Source organism: Octopus sinensis, linkage group LG3 (genome assembly GCF_006345805.1).
Source record: "Octopus sinensis linkage group LG3, ASM634580v1, whole genome shotgun sequence".
NCBI lineage: Eukaryota > Metazoa > Mollusca > Cephalopoda > Octopoda > Octopodidae > Octopus > Octopus sinensis.
Genome location: NC_042999.1, coordinates 168,506,282 through 168,529,635, shown reverse-complemented (window position 1 = coordinate 168,529,635; position 23,354 = coordinate 168,506,282). Strand labels below are relative to the sequence as shown.

The 23,354-nt window shown below is 35.1% G+C and overlaps 1 protein-coding gene across 3 annotated transcripts in view; it reads left to right on the top strand.

Moving 5' to 3' along the window:
* Window positions 1–20,657, top strand: part of LOC115209251 (disheveled-associated activator of morphogenesis 1) — a 153,372-nt gene extending 132,715 nt beyond the window's left edge. For all 3 annotated transcript variants that reach the window (XM_029777542.2, XM_029777541.2, XM_036501611.1), the window contains 10 exons: window positions 1,745–2,002; window positions 4,251–4,357; window positions 6,232–6,320; window positions 9,965–10,179; window positions 13,192–13,253; window positions 14,069–14,129; window positions 14,995–15,126; window positions 15,693–15,857; window positions 16,524–16,632; window positions 18,953–20,657. In XM_029777542.2, coding sequence (XP_029633402.1) covers window positions 1,745–2,002; window positions 4,251–4,357; window positions 6,232–6,320; window positions 9,965–10,179; window positions 13,192–13,253; window positions 14,069–14,129; window positions 14,995–15,126; window positions 15,693–15,857; window positions 16,524–16,632; window positions 18,953–19,092 — 1,338 coding nt within the window. In that variant the 3' untranslated portion in view covers window positions 19,093–20,657. The remainder of the gene's footprint in view (window positions 1–1,744; window positions 2,003–4,250; window positions 4,358–6,231; window positions 6,321–9,964; window positions 10,180–13,191; window positions 13,254–14,068; window positions 14,130–14,994; window positions 15,127–15,692; window positions 15,858–16,523; window positions 16,633–18,952) is intronic.
* The last annotated feature ends 2,697 nt before the right edge of the window (window positions 20,658–23,354 follow it).

The window sequence follows — 23,354 nt, the reverse complement described above, 5'->3', positions numbered from 1 at the left end:
AAGTCTCTCCTTAGATTTGATGACCAGATCTTATGCATGTCATTACAGGCTGACCAGGCCATACCCTTTCTAGTTAGAAAATCTTTTCCAGATGATGATATGTGTGACCCAAGATATTTGTAATCAGAAACCATATTTAAGAGCGCATTGTTGAGAGCATGGATGATGCAATCACTGTTGGACAGGCACTTGTTTATGTACTCAGTTTTGGCCTCATTGAGGTAAAGACCTACACAATTTGAGGCTTGTTCAAGATATATATATATATACACACCTATATATATATATATATACACACATACACACACATGCATACATATAAATCTCCTCATGTATAATATCTGCATACATTCACGCCCATAGATTCATGTATATATATGCACACACACATTACATCTTATAAGTGTCTATCTTGTTTTTGGGTACATAACAGTTTTAATTTAATATTTAATAATTTAATATAATTTAATATACTATTCTCCAAAGATTAAGTTCCATATATTTATTTATTTACTTATTTAAAAATTTTAAAAAGTGGGTTATTTTTTCTATCTATGACAATCCTATTATGTTTGACCTTGATGTTCATATGTAGTGGGTTAATAAATTATGTGATTGGGTATTATCTGGTAGTTGATTATTGATTAAGATGTATTTCTCCATTTTCTTATTTTGTATTATTAATTTGTGGAAAAAACATTTTACCTTTGCCCATATAATACAATAAATGAACTAATTGCATTGCAATTCTTAACATTTATGTATTAACTTTGTTGGGTGCTTTACTGGCAGTATATTGGATATATGTTATCCCATAGTGGGTTGCACTCACAACCCCTATCTCAATTTGTAATATCTATACAAGTGTGTGTATATATATATATATATATATATATTATATACATATAATGCAGGAGTGGCTGTGTGGTAAGTAGCTTGCTAACCAACCACATGGTTCTGGGTTCAGTCCCACTGCGTGGCATCTTGGGCAAGTGTCTTCTGCTATAGCCCCGGGCCGACCAATGCCTTGTGAGTGGATTTGGTAGATGGAAACTGAAAGAAGCCTGTCGTATATATGTATATATATGTGTGGGTTTGTGTGTCTGTGTTTGTCCCCCTAGCATTGCTTGACAACCGATGCTGGTGTGTTTACGTTCCCGTCACTTAGCGGTTCGGCAAAAGAGACCGATAGAATAAGTACTGGGCTTACAAAGAATAAGTCCCGGGGTCGATTTGCTCGACTAAAGGCGGTGCTCCAGCATGGCCGCAGTCAAATGACTGAAACAAGTAAAGTTGCTACAATGCAACAGACTGTTTGGATGCAAAAAAAATATTGCTCTGTATAAGAGATAGTTGAGTCAAAACTGTATATCAACAAAAGTAATTTGAACCAAAAGGGAGCTGATTGGCTGATAAGAACAACTTTTACTATATATGCATTTTTGAGTTTGGCAAAACTGAGCTCCAAGGTTGGTCCCATAGTTTGACAATTCTGTTTGAATTATTTAGCATAAAAAGTCAAGCTACACTTCAATAAATTATTATTACTCATTGGCTGAAATCAGTCTCAGATGTATGTTATGAAAATTGTGCTGCTGATGAATGAAGGCATGATAAGCAACAAATATGTCACAGTGTTCGTATGAATATTTGAAGACTTGTACAAGTGTGTTTTGTATTTTTTCATTTACTTTATTTTGTATTAATGTTTATGTTAAAATTTTTTGTTTGGCATTACTTTCAGATGTATAAAACACTGGATTTGCAAGATTTTGAAAAGACATTCTCAGCATACCAAAGAAAAGGTGGGCAGTTTGAAGATGAAGAGGATAAGAACCAAAATGCCAAGTTGAAAGCAAAAGAATTGTCTGTTGTTGATGGTCGTCGTGCACAGAATTGTACGATTTTACTATCAAAGCTGAAATTAACTAATGATGAATTAGCCACAGCAATTCTGAATATGGATGAACAGGAAGATCTTCCAAAGGATATGCTGGAGCAGGTAAACAAATCTCTGAGTTCTGCTTCTCTTCATTTTAGAATTGAGTGTTGTCTACACAGTTAATCCTTTAATGACTTATGGCAACACAAGCGGCATAATATTAATTGAATAGATGAATTTACTCATTGGATAGAAGTCAAGTATTTTGAAAGATATTATCCTAGATGAGCCAGTTTCTGTTTCCTTATGAACTTAAGGCTGTGAGTGCTTTACTGAAAAATGTAGCCCAATAAATGTTGACAGAACCTTGTGTGAAATGTTAGTAATGCTACCTTCAGTTGCTGATGTCTAACTGATATTTCTATTTCTGCTTGGAAACAAATGATATTAAACTTTTTTTTCTCAGTTTTCCATAAATTTTAATATCTCTTTGTATTATGAGTATTGCATGCATATATATATATATATATATGAAAGAAAGAAAGAATGGAGTTGAATGACGAATTAACAAAATTCCTTTATTCTCACTATGGGCTCCGTGTGGGCAGTCATCTAAAAGTTTTTGTGCATCTTTATGCTGACATAAGTTCCCTGTTTTTCCTGATGAGAAGGCGGCATAATGCACCCCTTATTCCTTCGAAATTAGGAATATGCAGCCTTCGAAACATATGTCGAGAATAAAGGAATTTTGTTAATTCGTCGTTCAACTCCATTTTTTCATTTATTTGTATTTAAAAAAACACACAAATTTCCACACGAAAGCGCGTGATCTCTGCCCTTTGCATGTAGCTTCAACCGTGTTTTTCTGACGTGAATTTGCTACCCGGGTATCGGTTAACCGAATTATCCATAATAAGATAATTCATTCAACTACTCATATATATATATATATATATATATAATATATATATATATATATATATATATTTATGAGTGTGTATGTGTAATGTACATATGTACACACATGCACCATCATTATCATTATGTAACATCTGTTTTCCATGCTGACATGGATTGAATGGTTTCTATGATTAGATGTCATTCCTAATGCCAACCCCTATAGTGTGCACTGGGTGTTTTTGTTTTTTTTGAGGCCACCAAGTATCTTGCAAAACAAAAAAAAAAGCCACCTCAGCTGCGTGGGATTGTACTTGAGAAAAGAGGAAGAAGCTTTATGCCAGGTGTTAAAAGGCAAAACTGCTTCCTTTTGGTGCAAATTAACTTTGTGGATATACAGTTTTGACTCAACTATGTCTTATAGAGAGTATTATAATAGAGGGACAGGCTCCAGTGTCTTGCTATAGAGGAGATACATAAGGTACACCACAATATATAAGGGTGGATGGAAAGTAGCTGGAAAGAAGATAAAAATGATGGTGATGAGTTTGCTGAAGCCTACTTTCAAGGTACGAGAAGGTGAATAGAAGAGTATATAACACACACACATTTGTAAGCAGAACAGTAAAAATATCTGACTTTTCTCAAGTTCAAAATGTGGCATTGTTTTTGTTAGCTGCATTCCAATGATCGGACTTTGAATCTTTGTTAGAAATCAGCTTCTTTCTCAGAGGAAGACTTCAAATAATTAGAATCAGAAGAGAGCTTACACATGCATACATACACACACACACACATAACCACAGCTGGCTGTATGTTTATTACTGCTACTTGTTTTATTGATTTGAGGGAAATGAATGGTTAATGGTTTATATTCTGCCGCTACAGTTACACACTGTCTCTAGGATTGACACGTAGTTTTCATTACCTTTTAATACAATCCTACTTGAGATGACTAAAGATGAAATAGATATCTCATCCCTAAAACCAAACCAGACAAATACTCTCTTTACTCTTTTACTTGTTTCAGTCATTTGACTGCGGCCATGCTGGAGCACCGCCTTTAGTCGAGCAAATCGACCCCAGGACTTATTCTTTGTAAGCCCAGTACTTATTCTATCGGTCACTTTTGCCGAACCGCTAAGTGACGGGGACATAAACACACCAGCATCGGTTGTCAAGCAATGCTAGAGGGACAAACACAGACACACAAACATATACATACACATACATATATATATATACGACAGGCTTCTTTCAGTTTCCGTCTACCAAATCCACTCACAAGGCATTGGTCGGCCCGAGGCTATAGTAGAAGACACTTGCCCAAGATGCCACGCAGTGGGACTGAACCCGGAACCAGGAATAAGCTGTTTAACTAAAATAAAGTCCAGCTCTTAGTTTTCTGTAAATATGTAAGATAACGAATGATTGTCATTGGTTTTATAAAAAAGATTTACTTGTTTTTTAGCTGCTGAAATTTGTCCCCACACCTGAAGAGAGCCAACTATTGTCAGAACACAACCATGAGATAGATCAAATGGCTCGAGCTGACAGATTTCTCTTCGAAATGGGCAAGTAAGTTCCCTGACAAATCAATATTTCTTCACAAATATAAAATATTTAATATTGTTTCACTATCCCTTTTGCTTGCTAATTATGAAATGTTTGACAAGTGTGTGTATATAAGGGGTTGTTTGACATACGCAAGCATAGCATTGCTATAGTAGCCAATCAGCTTTATGTAGCTCAATTATGTTGGTCTGGCCAGGTAAGATGGTTTATTTTATTCTCAGCTTCCCAATGCTTCATTCTGTAAATTAAATGGAAACCTGGCTGTCTTGGATGGCAGATTTCCACAGGTGTGTTTTGATGGAAGAAGCTTTAGTGCAGAGGCATTCATTAACTTGTATGTGTAGTTGCCTGATGGTACTTTCATCAGTATGTTTCTGTTTTTGTCCTTAAGTATGATAGAAGGACAGGAACAGGTGTCTTACTGAAGAAGAGATGCATGGCTATCCCAGTTGGAAAAGCAGAAAAGATGATGAGGAAGATGTGTCAGAGCAAAACCTCATGTTATAGGATGATGAATATTAGAGGAGTGGTCCAAAGGACTGAACAGGGTCAATGAGTAGATTTTCAAGAGTGCCGGTGGCACGTAAAAAACACCATCCGAGCCTCGTCTGGCACCTGTGTCGGTGGCACATAAAAAACAACATCCGAGCATGACCGTTCGCCAGCCTCGTCTGGCACCTGTGTCGGTGGCACATAAAAAACACCATCCGAGCATGGCCGTTTGCCAGCCTCGTCTGGCACCTGTGTCGGTGGCACATAAAAAACACCATCCGAGCATGGCCGTTCGCCAGCCTCGTCTGGCACCTGTGTCGGTGGCACATAAAAAGCACCCACTACACTCACGGAGTGGTTGGCATTAGGAAGGGCATCCAGCTGTAGAAACACTGCCAGATCTGACTGGCCTAGTGCAGCCTTCGGGCTTCCCAGACCCCAGTTGAACCGTCCAACCCACGCTAGCTTGGAAAGTGGACGTTAAATGATGATGATGATGATGAAACAAGAGTTGCAGGTAGATAGAGACGGGGATAAAGGTGAATGCAGTGAAAGGTGAACATGGGTGGAGGTATGGTCAATGGTGATTATCAATTGGTGGGAAAAGAAGGAGTAAGAAATAGGAGGAGGACAAGAAAGTAATAGATGGCAGCACAAATAATGTGAAGGGTGTGGAGGTTGGGATGCAAGAGAATTACACGGTCCCTGGGATGAGGTCAGACATACATAAGGGGAGACAAACATAGGTAGTGAGGGCTGGTGTTGTCAGAATGAACAGATGTACAAGGGGGAAAGGGAAGCTGAAATGTGTATTTAGTGGAAACTAAGGTGTTAATGGGTGATACTGAAAATGCAGGAGATAAAGAAGTGGTTTCAGGGAGGGTTTCAAAAAGATGGGAAGAAATATACAGTTTCACTCTCACATAATTATAGTAATTGCATGAATAGTGCCAAAAAGCATGTCCAATTTTTTATATTATTTATTCTCTCTGTACTTTGAGCAATTCCTTGTCAGAATGTTGAAATATTTTCATAGCTAAAAAGTGTATATGAACGGGAAAGAGAGATATAGAAAGAGTGTGAGTGGGTGAGTGATAGACATATATTGTATCCTATTTTTTTAAAATGTTTTTTAGAAGATTGTAATTTTTTAAATTGTGATGGACCTTCTATAGTAATTCCATTTATAATCCGTATCATGTACAAACCTTTGAGTCACTTCCAACAGTCCAGTACTTTGTCAATTAACAAACTTACCCATCATATAAAATTGATGAAAATGTGTTTATGAACATTTTCAAAGCTACAAATTTCCACTTATCTACTGACCTTTTTGCTTTAAAATAGTGATTTGATGGATGGATTTACTTTGTTTACTTTGATAGGATTGTTCACTATGAACAAAGGGTAAAAGCTTTATATTTCAAGAAGAAGTTCCAAGAGAGAATCTCTGATTGCAAACCTAAAATTGAAGGTAGGTACATCAACAATTTGGATGGCTTATTTGAAAATAACTGTATTTTGTTTTTTCTTTTACGGTTTTTTATTTTTCTTAAATACATAAGCTGAGTAGTTTGAAATGAGCAGGTAAAACTTTTGAATTGGAAAATTAAATAACCTATCAGTTTTGGCCTTTTGTGATTCCTCCTCAAGACTATAATTGTAAATTTTGCTTTTCTGAAATTCTTAATTGGTTTTCAGAAATATTAAATTTCTAAATATCTCATAGAGATATGTACGGTGGTGGAGCGATCGAATGGTTGTATACTGTCAATTTAACGTGACAGTCCTGTAAAGGAATTACACCACCGCTGTTTAGCCCTAGGAAGCATCGACGCCTCCTGATTGCTTTGACGCAAAAAAAAAATGTGTCAAAGCCATCAGGAGGCGTCGATGCTTCCTAGGGTTAAACAGCGGTGGTGTAGTCCCCTACTGTCATGTTAAATTAACAGTATACAACCATTTTAATTGGTTTTATTTTTCCTTATCCTTAGATTTATTGCAGATTTTGTGAGAGACAAAATTTCCGACCAAAGATTGTATCAGCCCTTTGATGCAAGATTTTTGTAACATCTTAATTGTGTTAAATAGGAATTTACTGAAAGGGAAATAAAAGGTTTGCTCCATACTGAGATTGGTCTCATTTTTTGTGAGATCTTGTGTTAAAACAGCAACCTTTGAACTGCATTTTCATCTTGGAAAAGAGATGGAAGTCTGCAGGTTTTAAATCTGGCGAATAGGGCAGGTGCAGAAGCAATACCACGTTTTTTTGGTGAGAGACTCAAGAGTGAGGAGAGCTTGGTGACAGAGTAAGGATTGCCTGCATAGACCCATATGACAGACCAACAGCCTCAGCAATGTCGTTGACTGCCCTCCGACCATCCTCATGTGCAAGCTGAGGAATTTTTTGGGGGAGGGTGGCGCTTATGGCAGGTCTTCTAGATTGCTCATTGTCTTCCAGAAACGTTCTTCCACTTTTGAAGCGCCCGTTCCACTTTAAACATTGCTTACAACCCATTGTTTCATTGTCATAAGCTAGCCGAAGCATGTTCAATGACTCTGCAGCAGACTTCCCAAGTTTAATGCAAAATTTCATGTTAGCTCTTTGTTCCAACTTCCTGTCCATGATGATCACAGACTACAGCAAACAGCGATGTCACTTGGCACTCTGCAGCATAAAGGTTACTGCTAGCTCTCGCTGCACATGCAACCATGTGTTGCCAAATTTTGGCACACTACAGAACTAGTCTGAGCACTTTTTGATACCTCCCCATATACCATAGGACTGTTTAAACAAATCTAACTTGGGTTACCCAAAAATGTTGTATTTCAAAAACAACCAAGTTTATTGATGATTTAGAATTTTCTAATAAATGTTCTTTTACTGGTTTCTTTTATTGGAATATTACCATGCTAGTCTCTACTTTCAAGGGTTTAGCCTAATCATATGAACCCCAGTACTTATTTTTAAGTTTGGTACCTATTTTAGGAATCTTTATTTGTTGAACCATTCATTAATTTATGGAACATAGTATAAAAACATACACCAACTCGTGTGTGTGCAAATACTTCCATGCAGTTTCTGTCAACCAGATCTTGCTCACAAAGCATTGATTAACATAAGACTAGTAGAAAACACTTACCCAAGGTAGCACACAGTAGCACCAAACCAAAACCACTCACTAACCACACTAATGATAATTTAGAAAATGTATCTGTGAAGATACATCAGTGAAGAGCATTTAGTTAATTCTTAAATAAACTTTAAAAAATGAAAAGTGCTTTCAGCTTTTATGCTTTAATCTAATCTTTAAATGTTCTTGCCAATGCTGGGAAAAAAAGAAAAAGAAAACGAAATTTTATAAAAGGTGGCAGAGGAGAATTCTCTTGTTTTTATTTCAGTGACCATGTTGGTATTTTGCCTCTAGTGGAAATAACCTATTATTGTATTAAGTAGTTGCATATTTGTAATATGTATCAGTGTATAAATACATGTACACACACACCATCATCTTATGTCCAGCTTCCATGTTGGCGTGGCTGGATGATTTCTCAATATTTGATGAATCAGAGGACTGCATCATCAGATCTTGTTGAACTGTCCAACCCATATTAGCATGGAAGCTGGACGTTAAATGATGATGAGGAAGATTATCTGTGCAAGCATGTATTTGTAGGATGGCAGATCAAGAAAGAGCTCTCTGTAAAATACAGCAGCTGGCATTCTGGATTTATTCATGCACTAGCAGCATAGCCCGGCATTGCCCGGGTATGTAAGAGCCCCTAGTAGGCAACAACTAATCCCAATCTAGTTCTTTCCCTCTAGGGAACAAAGGCGCATATGTAGGTTGCAGTGTCTTCTCTTCACTCGAATACTTCTATGTATACAATGTTCCTAGCTGTCTCCCGATTGCAAGTTGCGAAAACTACAACAGAAAATGTGTTGCATATGAAAAGCTTAGATTCTCGACCCCATGTCGAATTTATCGATTTTTTTCAGAACTGGGGGAACTTTTCAAAATTTTCACTGCGTTAGTTTTGAATTATGACATTGGGCTATGTGTGTGTCAAGTTTCATCAGAATCGGTTGAAAGCCGTGGTCAGGGTGAGGGTACAACCTGACAGACACACAGACAGACAAACTACCGTTTATATATAGAGAGATGAAACTTGGTCTGCTCATCTGAGCTGTCTGAGCAGCAGATTGATTTCAATTCTTAGGATGTTGGCTTACTGACAGACGTCGTTATTGGTGAGTGCTCCTTCTCTGAGATATCCATGATGCAGTGAAGGCATCTTTGGTGAAAGCATTCCAGCAGCTTAATCTGCTCCCTGTCCAACACCCTAGTTTCTGATCCATTGAGGAGAATAGTGATGCCAACCGCCTCATAGACTTTGATTTTGGTGGATAGGTGCAGTGCCTAGATCTGCCACTCATGCTTCTGCATATATACACTTCTGTATTTATACACAGTTACTTAATAGATTGTAATCACTGGAGGCAAAATACCAACATGGCCACCAAACTACAATGAGGGGCATTCTGTTCTACCTATAAAACTTGTATGAGTGAACTCAGACACTTCCAACAAATAATCTCTATTAACCTTTTTGTTAACACTTCTTTTGTAAAATGCTACCCTTGCTTCAGTTAATTCTTAAAATAATGAAGAATTTAGTAAAATAGTTTTGTCATTATTAAGTTGATGTTTGGAAGATAAATTGACATGAAATTTTGATGACAGATTTTAATTTAGATCTCTTTGAAAACAAGGTTTGTATCACACAACTAAATGCAACTTTTGGCAGTTTGATATCAAATGGGTTTAAGTGCCAGAGCATTTATTTAAGAATTTTAAAAATCGCTGACCAATTATCTACAAAGCAATCCATAATTAAATGAAAGAGTTGTAACAGTTTCACTGGAAACAAATAATGTATACAAACACTTCTATTATAATTAGAAAGTATTTTATGTCATCCAATGTATACAATTAGAAAGTATTTTATGTCATCCAAGCATCAACAAACTTCAACAGAAAACTTGTATTTTCTCCAGATGTTTTCTAAAAACAAAGAAAATACGTGTCTTAATTTTTTTTCTCTCTTTCTCGCTAGGCGTTATGGAAGCATCAAAAGAAGTTTTCAGAAGCAAGAAATTAAAGAAACTACTTGAAATTGTCCTAGCTTTTGGTAATTACATGAACCGAGGTCAACGAGGGAATGCCAGTGGTTTCAAACTAATCAGCTTAAACAAGATTATTGACACCAAATCCAGCATTAACAAAAACGTTACCTTATTACACTATCTTCTTGAGACTTTTGAGAAAAAAGTAAGTATATATATGTATATATATCTTGACAGAATTTGTCTGGTTGCTTTATCAGAGGCAGACAGGAATCATCCCAGCCGAATAGGCCTCCTTAAATTGAACAGAGATTTCCCACTCCTGATGGATGACTCCTTTATATCACTCAGGCAACAACCCTCTGGCCCACCCTGTCCTCCAGAGTTTTCTCCATTCAATAGATGAGGGGTCCTGATAGCTTTGCCCCAGTCACTTCATACAGTTGAGGTACTTCTCCAGGGAAAAGAATTTTAGGGGTTTGTACAAGAGGTTGTGGCTGGTATGTTTTACAAGGCTGGAGTGCAAATCCTATCTCAACTTTAGTCACCTTTTACAAGACACAGAAGAGACATTGGGTCTATTCTTTGGCATTCTGGTCCTTACACAGCACAATGATTCAGAAATTGAGATGCATCCTGTTACTTGTATGATTTGGGAATGCCAGCTCAGACTGGTTGGCCATGTTGCTCAATTTTCCTGGTTAGATCTTGATTACCATGTTCTCTTCACTGAGGACCCAGCTAAGTTGACAGCTTGTGTTGGTCAACCGCATGCTACATGGTCACAGTAGTTGAGGAGACATCTCATGGAGATGGGAATTGAGTGGCACTCTGCTCAGTGGGTTGCCCAGGAGGAACTGGGAATCTACCGACAAATGGTAAATGCAGCAACACACTGCAACAGCCTCCTCACCTCACCTGACCTTGTTGCTTCATAGCTGCTACATCACTCTCTCTTTAGTTATATATTGAATCCTCTTCTGTACTGCTCTACACTTTTACCCTTCCTTTTCTTCATCTTTATATGGTTTTATTCTCTCTTTTAACTTCTACATAATTATTGGGTTGTCCGGAAAATTCGTGCCGAGTTATAGTAGCTTACCTTTCGACTTATTTTAGAACATGGTTGAGTCTATAAAATAGGATTTGACTACACCTCCATTTAGAGCACAGTTTAAGCTATCTTTTCGTGGAAGAAGGTTTATGTTCCTATAGTTGGTTGGCATCCTTTCTGTCTCGGGAGACAATGGAGTTGCGCATAAAGTAGTCTAGTCCGGCTTTTATATTTCATGTCCTGATACATTTCCTGCTGTGGCTGTGTAGTCCTATCCTAGACAAACACTCCCTCTGGCAGGTACCGCAAATGTAGCGAAGACTGTTCCTGGCTGGTTGTAATGCCATAGTCTCTTGTTCCTATAACCTGTGTTAATTCTGTAACCCTTTAAAATGAAAGATAAGAAAGTTCATTTTTGGCACTTGATGCTTTTCTTTTTCTGTAAATGCCTCGCAAGCAATCAAAGAAATATGCGCAGTTTACAGTGACGTTTCTTTACCCAAAAGTGATTCGCTAGGTTCTGAGCTGGAGATTGTAGCCTTATTGATAAAGAGCGATCAGACTAGCCATCCACTACAGATGATGACCAATCAAGTCATTTATTGAGAATAACCCACATTGCAAAACCCGAGAATTGGCAGAAAGCCTCAACCTATCAAAATCCGTCGTTCATGAGCACCTCATAAAGCTTGGGTACCCAAATGGCTACGATGTTTGGGTACCACATGAGTTGAGTGAGAAGAACCTTTTGGATCGCATTTCCATCTGTGATTCGCTTTATAAACGGAATGAAAATGCGCCTTTTTTAAAGCAAATTGTGACAGGTGATGAGAAATGGATTATCTACCGAAATGTTCAGAGAAAGCGATCCTGGAGTAAGCGACATGAGCCACCTCAAAAGTGGGTTTCAACCTTAAAAATCTTGCTTTGTGTCTGGTGGGATTGGAAAGGAATTCTGTACTTCTCCCAAGTAACCAGACAATTAATTCTGAGAAATACTGCACACAACTGGACAAGTTAAAAGCAGCAATTCAAGAGAAATGTCCAGAATTGGCCAACAGGAAGAGTGTTGTTTCCCAACATGATATTGCAAAACCGCACGTTTCTTTGGGAACCAGACAAAAATTGCTGCAGCTTGGCTGGGATGTGTTTCCCCACCCTCCATATTCACCAGATATTGCTCCTTCGGATTTCCACTTATTCAGGTCTCTGCAGAATAGTCTTAATGGTAAAAATTTCAATTCCTTGGATGATGTAAAAAGATACCTTGTTGAATTCTTTGCCATGAAACCACCTCAATTCTGGGAAGAGGGTATTTTCAAGTTAAAGGAAAGATGGAGACGGATTGTGCAACAAAATGGTTTATATTTGGTTGATTAAAAATGTAATGGCAAGTATTTATTGACCTTTTTCTTTCCTTTAAAAATCAGCACGAACTTTCTGGACAATCCGATACATTCATCTTTTGTACTTATCCTACATTTCACCTTTCTTGTAGTTGCCCTCATTTTTCATCTCACTTTTCCGAAGTTGTTCTCATTCCTCATCTCACCACTTGATAGTTCTTTCAGCCCTCACTTTACACATCCACAGTTAAACTCAGCTTTCTACTGTCAGGTCCATGTTCCTTTTTATTTGACTTTCTGCTTTTCCTTAACCTTCATTATGGCAGTACTCTCACCTGTCCACTTCAGTAATATTATCACTTAATAACCAAAGTGATATATGTAAAATGATTCTGTTACAACTTTTGAGGACCTCCAAGCAATTCTTAAGTTTCCAGTGCATTCTAGAGGGACAAAATAATCCTTTTCTTTTTATTCTGATATTACTTATTCTGCTGCTAATGAGAAAAAAAGAGATAGAATTTCTGAATAATGTGTTACAAAGTGGTCATCTTTCAAATGAAGACAACATGTTACTTGCCATAATATTGCAGCTATTCAAAATCATGAAGTCTCTGAGTTGCTGTTGTACTCACAAAGTATTCCTGTAGCAAATCTATGTAGCTTTTCAATATCACACATATTTCAACAATTAACTGAATGAAAACAATACAGTATTTAGTTCAGACTTTGCTTACATCCTTTTAGTCCTAATTTTTTTCAAAATTGGGCTATGTGTAATTAAAATAAATCAATATTTTAATATTATTCTTAACAGTTTCCAGAAATTACCAATCTTGAAGAAGATTTAAGCCATGTTAAGATTGCTTCCAAAGTCAAGTAAGTCATCATTGATTATTTGCAGTAATTCATTAATTAAAGCATCTTAAGTATTATCACTACTTTATGCTTCTTGTTTTAAGGCAACCATTGCTAACATCCTGCTTTAGAAATTAATTGAAATACATGCAGAAAGAAAAACATTAATTTTTAATCTTTACAAAAAACATCAGTCAATGACAATTTCAACTCCTGAAACATTTCATTGGTAATTTAAAGAAAGTTTACTTTAAGTAAATTGTCTACTTTTATGGAATTATATTCTTTTCTTACAAATATAGCTTAATAGTGAAAAATTTTGAAAGAAATTCTTTCAACAGAATTCTGTAGATGGGTAACTCAATAATGCAAAAAGCACCTTTAACAGGCAAAATATGGAGAGAAATAGTAAGATTAACCTTAAGACAAGAAAAGACAATAATGCAATTTCTTCATTTGAGTTACAATAAATCAACAGTTGAGTTCTGTGCAGGAGAATGTTGTTAGATGTCATAAAGCAGTAAGTGTACTAAGCAGAGATTGACTATGAAAGACATTGGATGAAATCCTAAAATCAAACTTTAGATGGTTAGATGTGAAATTAATGATATAATATGGATACTGAAAAATAAACAAGCACAAATCTTTCCATCTTACACCAACTTGAAAATAAACATCATACTGCAATAAATTAAGACATATATTTTGAGCTAGTCCCTTTTGTTTTATATTTTCTTGACTTATAATCAATTTTACTTTTCATGATATTTTTGTGTTGTAGGTAAACATTTTTAAACTTAATTTTAATGATCTTAAATGCCTTGTGTAATTTTCAGTTTTATTGAACTTGAGAAAGATTTGGCATTCATCAGAAAAGGCCTTAGTGACATTGAAAAGGTAAGCAGTTTGTGTAACTAATATAAACAATAAAAAGTGAACATGAGACTTCTCGACTGCTGAATTTCCTAATTTATGTGGCTTTTTTTTAATACCAGAAAGCAGTCTATGTAATTGAAAGCACATCTTTACTGTTCACATTTCCTACAATCAACTGTAGCTAACATCAAATAAAAAAAAAAAAGGGAAATAAAAAAAAAGAAAAACACACCCCATGGCAGTTCAGTCCCTTATGGTTTTAGTAATGTATTGTGAAACCAGCTAATAAATGAGTTTCCCTACAAGTTATGCATCCAAAATTCAGTGTTTTGTCACTTTTGTCCTTAATTCTTGTAAGATTCCAGTGTGGAATGTTACCTCTCAGGCTTGTCATGAGGAGGCTTGTGTTTTCTACTCTGAACTATTTTGACTATGGGGCACATACAATAATAATTATTAAACCAATATATGCACCTAAAATGGCACTTGATCAAAATGACAGTATGTGTTATAATGCATATAAAATTGTAGACTAGCAGTAGCTGCAAGATCCCGTCTCTTAAAGAGAGCTGAGTAAAAAAAAATAGAGAGTTCACTCAGAACAGGGGCAGCAGATCATCAGACTCAGCACTTCATCCTCATTTGACATTCTGAGCTAAGTTGAAATATATTTGCTCAGATATAGAAATCTGTAGACAAATCCTGACTTGTGCAATAACCAGCTAAACAAGAAATAAACCAATATTTGCACTTGCAGCAACACTAGATCAAAATAACAATGCATATATACAAATGTGGAATGACAACTGTTCTGTCCCAACTCACTGAAACCTATGTATTTTCTTCACAGATCTAATCTGAATATTTATTTGATTTAATTTTGCAGGAATTAGACTTCTTGAGGTCACATAACACAGACAGCAGGGATAAATTCATTTCAGTAATGACAGATTTTATAACAGTAGCTGCCTACAATTTTTCTGAACTAGAAGAGTCCTATGCAGAAATGAAGCAAAAAGTAAGTATCTCAGACCAAATCTCTTTTAATAAGATTGTAATATTAATGAATTTTGCAGTTTGAATAAATTTGTTTACTGCAAGATGCAAGTTCTGAAGCAATTCTTTAGAGAAATTTGTTATTCTGGATAACACCAAGCAAATATATTTATTCAAACTTGTAAAGTTTATTGAATGATATTTGATGCAGACCACTAGTTTCCTTGGACTTTTTACTGGCTATATAATATTGATATCTTACTCTCTGTGAAGAAGAGAAATTAGGATGGCTGATATTCATGATATTTTGTGTATAGGAAGTGTACTGGCCTTGACTGAAAATGTTATCAACAAATCTGGGCACCAACTTCATGCTCGACACAACTAATAAAATTCTAACATTAATATCAATTAATTAATTAAGATAGTTCTGTATTTCAGTGTTCTGAGCTTAAATCTCTAAGTGTAAGTATAGTTTTCAAAAATTCAAACTCATGTATAGTGCCAATAATAGTTATGTCTAGTCCAAAGTAATAAATGTTTCTATAAATATGAAATGATTAAATGTGCTTAACTCTCTTTGAACAGTATGAGAGAGCTTTGAAATCTTTCTGCGAAGACCCCAATCAACAACCTGATGAATTTTTCTCAGTACTTGATACATTCTTGGTATCATTTGCTGAAGCAAAGCATGATAATGATAAACAAAAGCTGAAGAAGGTTGAGGAAGAAAAACGGGCCAAACTGGAGCAGGTCAGTATTCTTCAGTTCTGTTGAATTCAACAAAAATTTAATTTAATCCAGAAAAGAAAATAGTGTTAGCAAGACCTGAACTATGGTCTCCCTCTTGCCACATGTGCTTTCTATTGTCCACACAGAGTACTTTTTTTATCCAGCAGGTGTCAGTTATTTAACCCTTTAGCATTTAAACCGGCCGTATCCGGCCAAAAGTATTCTGCCTGTTTTATGTTCAAACTGGCCAGATCTTGTCTCTCGCACCAACCCTACAATATCGTTTTAAAAATTAACTGCTACCTCATCAAAATCTCATAGCTCCAAGATAATGCCTGATTAGTTCGAGGTAATGTGGATAAAAAAGGATTAATTTTGGCAGAATAATGCGAACACTAAAGGGTTAAATTACATATGCTTCTTTGAGAACACAGGAACATATGTGTGCCATGAAACAATAACATTAATACATTCATATAAATTTACAAAATATTATCATCTTACAGTTATTTAACGTTGGTGGTTCCCTTAAGCCTAATATGTTATAGATCTCACTAAATAAGTCATTTCATTCTCATGTGTATTCATTATTTTTATGAAGTATATTCTTTGACTTTAGTTGATTACAATATTGGAATATCGTCAATGTTTTTTTTGTTTGTTTCTTTTTTTATATATTTATTTTAGTCAAAGAAAGAAAAAGACAAACAAAGACTGTTGAGGAAACAAGAGTCTCTTTCAAGCAATTGCTCTACGGATAAATTAACGAATGGAGTAACAGAGAACAATGAAAAAGGTTTGCCTCCTCTACATCTTCTCATTAATTATCTCTACCAGCTTGCATAGCATACAGATCAGACTACATGCACATGTGGCATATGATGAATTAGAAAATATTTATTTATGAGGAAGCCAAATGTTAAAAGGAAACTATTCTCTACAGCTTCTGCAAAATGAAAACTGCCTTTCCTGTTTCCATTCAATATCAATAGGTAATTCAAATAACATTAGTCAAGTACCAAAGTTAGAAATCACCATTAAATGAGATTGTAAAATTATTTAAAATATACTTTGTGGTACCAGTGCCGGTGGCACACAAGAAAACCATCCGAACGTGGCCGTAGCCAGTACCGCATCAACTGGCCTCCTTGCTGTGGGCACGTAACAAACACCATCCGATCGTGGCCATTCGCCAGCCTCATCTGGCACCTGTGTCGGTGGCACATAAAAACACCATCCGAGCGTGGCCGTCTGCCAGCTTTGTCTGGCACCTGTGTCGGTGACACATAAAATCACCCACTACACTCTCGGAGTGGTTGGCGTTAGGAAGGGCATCGAGCTGTAGAAACATTGCCAGATCTGACTGGCCTGGTGCAGCCTTCGGGCTCCCCAGACCCCAGTTGAACCGTCCAACCCATGCTAGCATGGAAAGCGGACGTTAAATGATGATGATGATACTGTAAAGAAATCTTATAAAGATCTATATCAGTGTGTGTTTTAATTTTTGGAAATATTTCAAGTTTGTTCAAAGATTTTCAATGGTTAAGTGAGTAACAATTTAACAGAAATGTTAGCACATAAGTTGTTTTAACAAATTTGACGTTCATCCTAATATACCCACTCAACCATGAAGAGTGGAGGGGCATTCTAAGCCATATAGGTAAACTCTGATCTAGTAAATCTATAATTAAAAGCATTCGAGCATTGGTCATCTGGTCATTTATTCAATTTATCTTTTCTTTTGTAAGTTAGTATTGTATGGTGTAAAGTAGATTTGGCCTTTTTATTAGCATCTAATGAGCCTGTAAAACTTTAACTTAGGGGCATGAGATTAATAGCTGTCTGGATATTCCTCAACCATTTTTGTTTGATAATTCATTCAAAATATTTTCTGTAATAATTTACTTACAGGCGCAGGAGTGGCTGTGTGGTAAGTGGCTTGCTTACCAACCACATGGTTCCGGGTTCAGTCCCACTGTGTGGCATCTTGGGCAAGTGTCTTCTGCTATAGCCCCGGGCCGACCAATGCCTTGTGAGTGGATTTGGTAGACGGAAACTGAAAGAAGCCTGTCGTATATATATATATATATATATATGTGTTTGTGTGTCTGTGTTTGTCCCCCCTAGCATTGCTTGACAACCGATGCTGGTGTGTTTAGGTCCCCGTCACTTAGCAGTTCGGCAAAAAAGAGACCGATAGAATAAGTACTGGGCTTTCAAAGAATAAGTCCCGGGGTTGATTTGCTCGACTAAAGGCGGTGCTCCAGCATGGCCGCAGTCAAATGACTGAAACAAGTAAAAGAGTAAAGAGTTACAATTTCAGTGGTATATGCTTCCCAGTGAACTTACCTTGCCTGGCAAAAAACAGATGTTTGGCTCATGTAAGTTAATCCATAATCAATCGAGAGCAGTTTAATAGGTTTCTGCTGTTTAAACATAGCATGCTTCCAAACTAATCAGTTGTAACAAGCTGTGTTTATAGAGTATGTTCAAAGTGCTGCTACAGCCATCACCTCCAATCTAGAATAACATAAATTGGCCAGTTAGCTTATTAGATGTATAGTAATGACTAGCTGTATCGCCTGGCGTTGCTCGGGTTTGTAAAGGAAATAACTATATAAGCATTTTTAGAGAGTTATAGCCATAAAATAGCAAAAAATGCATTAAAAATGGGAAAAAAATTATGGTAAATTTTTTTTTAAATCGTTGACTCATCGTAGACATTTGTAGAGAGTTACTTCCCTTATATAATAGCAAAAAATGCATCAAAATGGAAAAAAATAATGGTAAATTATTTTTAAAATCGTAGACTCATCGTAGGGCTCGATATGAATCACGACAATAAGATACCCGGTTTTGGTTAAACTGCACCGCAAAATGTGGGAGTAGTTAGGAATCTAAATCATAGGAGACACACAACTTCACTTTTATATATAAAGATATACTAAAATTACAATAATCTAAGTCTGTTATGACTTCCTCTCCTAAAAACAAAATGCTAAACTTCTGGAATGCAATTCATATATTTTATGGTACAGTATAACATTGAAAATAAAAACATTGTTAATACACCAGTGATTTATTAATTTCAGTTATATTTTATTTATTTTTTTTAGGAGAATTTGATGACTTGATATCAGCTCTTAGGACTGGAGATGTATTTGGTGAAGACATGGCTAAAATGAAGCGAATCCGGCGACGTGCTACTGCACAAACTGACACTTCCCGGGAACGAATTAGAAATATCCAGTCTTAAATATTTTTTATAAAAGCAGAATTGTTCTTGTCCCCACCTTGAGGCAGCACTGCCAGTTTCTTCATCTTTATTTAATATCTAAGAAAACTAAATGAGTGTTACCTTGTTCAGTCCTTTAATTCATTGCAAAATTCTCTAATGTGTCACATCTACAATTCCTTCATGGACCAAAATCTACAATGAGACTTGCTGATTATTGATAATGAACTATTACATTACAAATCATTCTGAAATAGCTGGAAACACTTGTAGATCTGTTATGTGTTTGTTTGTTTCTCAAAGTTTATATTGATTTTTGTCCTCTGTGTTTTCTTCCTTGTTGTTCCTAATAATATTGACCTTCCCTTTCTACCTTCAGATTGAGGAACTGAGACTTCTATTATTTTGATAGAAATTTAAGAATAATTTGTTGCTTAGACTTATTGGAAACGCCTGCTTTTTATTGGTTTTTCATGTATGGGTGATTTTTGTAGTAGCAAATATTACAGAAAATACTACGAAAATGACTAAAAGTAAAGAATTTGAGAGAAAGAGAAAAGTTGAGAGTATGAATAAAGAAGCATGTATAAAGAGGAAATCATCCAAAAATTTGATTAAATGTGAAATATCTGCAAGAAATTTTGATAGAAGTTTAAAGACACTAATTAAATTAGATAAAAAAAGTTAGCTGAATTTTAAAAAAGGGAAAAATATTAAGTAATATTAACTATATTAACTTTATAACATACCTTCAATTTCACTCCATTTCTTGTTTTGAAGTAAGATTTACTTGTCTTACGAAAAATAAATTATTTTAAACAACACCAACTGAACGACAGAAGCTCAAATCAATATCAGCTGAATCAAAAGTCAAATTATATGCTTACTTTGATATTCCATATGGTAGTTGGAACTCCATATGAAAGTATTACCCCTGCATTCATAAACAATTCAGTTTTATCAGTTGTCTGGAGAGCCAAAACTCCAATGTGCACTTTTTTTGTTTTGTTAGTTTTTAATTGAGTTGCTGGTGAGACTTAACACATCTAAACTAACATATTGACCTAAATCTCTGATCTTTTCTTTTTCATCAGTATCTTGAGAAAAGATACACTGATAAACAATTCATTCAGAATATAAATGAATATGTAGAGTAATTATCTTTTCTGTTTTTAATCCAACACAAACACACACATTTTTGTTCTGTCATCCTCTCTCTTCTATTTATATTTCCTCTGTAAATACAGGATATTTAAATGAATGTTGTGAAAGCTTAGAAACAAAATTATTATGTTTTATTCACTTATGGTTTTTCAACAATTTTTAACCACAGTTATATATATCAGTTGTGTGTGTGTGTGTGTGTGTGTGTAAAGATTTGATAAAACAAATTGCAGAAATAGAATTCAATGTGTGTGTGTGTGTGTATTTTCTCATGTTTTGTTTTGCCTCTCCAATAATACTCTAAATAGTTTAAAAGTAACATTTCTTTTTAATCCAAATTTATATTCAGAAAGATACCAAGAAAAATACATGAGAACTTATTATATATGATAAAATTTAATAAATGTTATTTAAAATATCAACTCGTGTCATGTGAGAAATTTCCCCACCACACATTTGCTTTTTATATGAGTCATTTCATGTAAAACAGTAAAATTCATTAACTCATTTATTCCATTTATGATAAAAATATCAGCAATGATTCATATTTTGCATATTTTCAATATGAATATACAAATACAATCTTTTTTCTCTCTTTAATTGCCATTGAAGAATCATTTCTCTTTTTAGTTCATTAATTACTCTTTAATTTTGGGCATAGCAAATTTTAGTTACCTTCATTTCAATTTTACAGATTTTCACTGAGTTTTCTTTGTCTATCCTTTTGTTTGTTTGTGTGTATGTGTTTTCTTTTGATTATAAGTGTAAAGTAGATTAAAAATTCTACACAGTTTACTTTCATGTTATTCAAGTTCTTAGGCAGCCATAGATAGCATAGGTTTATAGAATTTCTAGTGAGCCACTTTATCATTGAATCAATGTTCAGCTGTAACCATTCTGTGTTTAATATAGGATAGACACACATTTCTTACTTCAATAGTTTTAGAGAAATTTTTCAGAGAGACTTGGTTTCTATTTGAGCAGATTAAGTAAAGTAGAAATTCTTTCTGTTTGCTCCTAAATCAAGTGCTTTTTAAATTTTACTTGCTATCTTAAATAGAAATTCTGAGAACAAGATCTTTTATTTTAAACATTATGAAAAAAAAATTATATTTTGAAATTGGATGAAAAATTTATAGTGAAGTATTTCTTTTTAATATTTGTATGTAATCATTACCTTCTTGTCAAGTAATAGCTGTGTATTCATAATTAAGAGAGGAAGCAGATGGACAGATAAATAAAAGACAGTTATACCAGCTGGAGAGAGAGAGAGAGGGCCAATAGTTTATTTTTCATTGCTAGTACTATGCAATTTTTATGTCTAACACAGCACCACTTACCAAATCCACCTAGCTATAAATTCTTTTCTACTCTGGGCACAAGGCCCGAAATTTTGGGGGAAGGGGCCAGTTGATAAGATCGACCCCAGTATGCAACTGGTACTTAATTTATTGACCCCGAAAGGATGAACGGCAAAGTCGACCTCAGAGGAATTTGAACTCAGAACGTAAAGACAGACAAAATACCACTAAGCATTTTGCCCGGCATGCTAACGTTTCTGCCAGCTCACTACCTTTACCTAGCTATTAATTGTTTCCAAAAATTGTAAGCAATACAAACAGTAGGTACAGTGTATTATTAACAAATGTTTCATTAACTACATGGCTAGTTAGATGGGAAATATAACAGGAACCCACTCTAGTATATTTTTTCCCACCAATGTCTCGGTGGAAAGTCTTTTTATTTATTTATTCATAATTATAATAAATTGTTCCTGATACTGTCTGGTGTACTTATATTAATTGGTTAATACTAATAATAACAGACCTCATCCAATATTAGGTTGCTGTCTGTAACATGAAAATTTATTAGGAATGGTACCTTTTGATATTGAGCACTTATTATTTCCCATCTAGTCTCTCTAATTGGGCTACTCTGTTTTCACAGAAGAAATCATGATCTGCAGAATTGGTTGAGCTTCTTAGTCTTCATATTACTACTGACATTATTTGCATTAATTAGTTAAAACTAATAACAACAAACTTTAGTTAAAATCAGATTATTAGAAATGACATATTCCAGCTCCAAAAATATAATCAATTCTTGTTAAATAATGAATGAGAAAAAAGTTATTTCTCATGGAATTTGGTAGAATCAGTCATCCAACCAAAAGTTAATGAAGCTAAATTTATCTGGATTTGAGAAATTTTGATGACAAATCTAATTTTAATAGCTTTGAACACTAGATTTAAATTAATAAATATTCATTAACCCACTTAATAGAGTTTTGGACTAAATAAATACATTACATTGTTTTAATTTGCCATTCTTGGTTTCAAGTTCTAACCATTTTGAGAACCTTCTAAAAGACATACAATCAATTATAACATTTCTTTTAATAATCTTATTTGAAAATTACACACTAATGATGTACAATCATAGATAGGTTATAAGGGGAACAACTCAGTAGTTTCAATGACTACATTTACAAGTAACGACTGTACATAAATATCAAGATTACTTATTAATTATTAATTGCTTTTTTAAATACTTTTTTGATTTCTTTATTTTCGATTGAACTAACAGCCAACTCACTCGTATGCACACACACACACACACACACACACACACACACACACACACACACACACACACACACACACGCACATGCATGCACTCACACACGCACATATTATTTCGCAACAAATAAGTAATCTTGATATTTATGTACAGTCGTTACTTGTAAATGTAATCATTGAAACTACTGAGTTGTTCCCCTTATAACCTATCTATTTCTGAATGCTGAAATATTTTTAAAAATCACTCTTTTTGCTATAACAACCACATCTTTATAGCTTGCGAATTTTAACCATCGCGGGTCACATCCTCACCAAGCATTTAGTATCCCTGCCAATTTTCAGCTCAATCCTAGCATGTCTAGTGCCATTGAATCCTTACCAAAGCCAAAGTGTGCAAGTTTTTTTCCTCTTTTATATAGGTAGATAATGCTATGATAACGAAATACATGAAATAAGGAAAGAATTCATTGGCGTTTCTTATTTTCACTTTCTTTATCCAGATTCATGATTAGAACCAGATTCAAATTATCTCAAAAATTG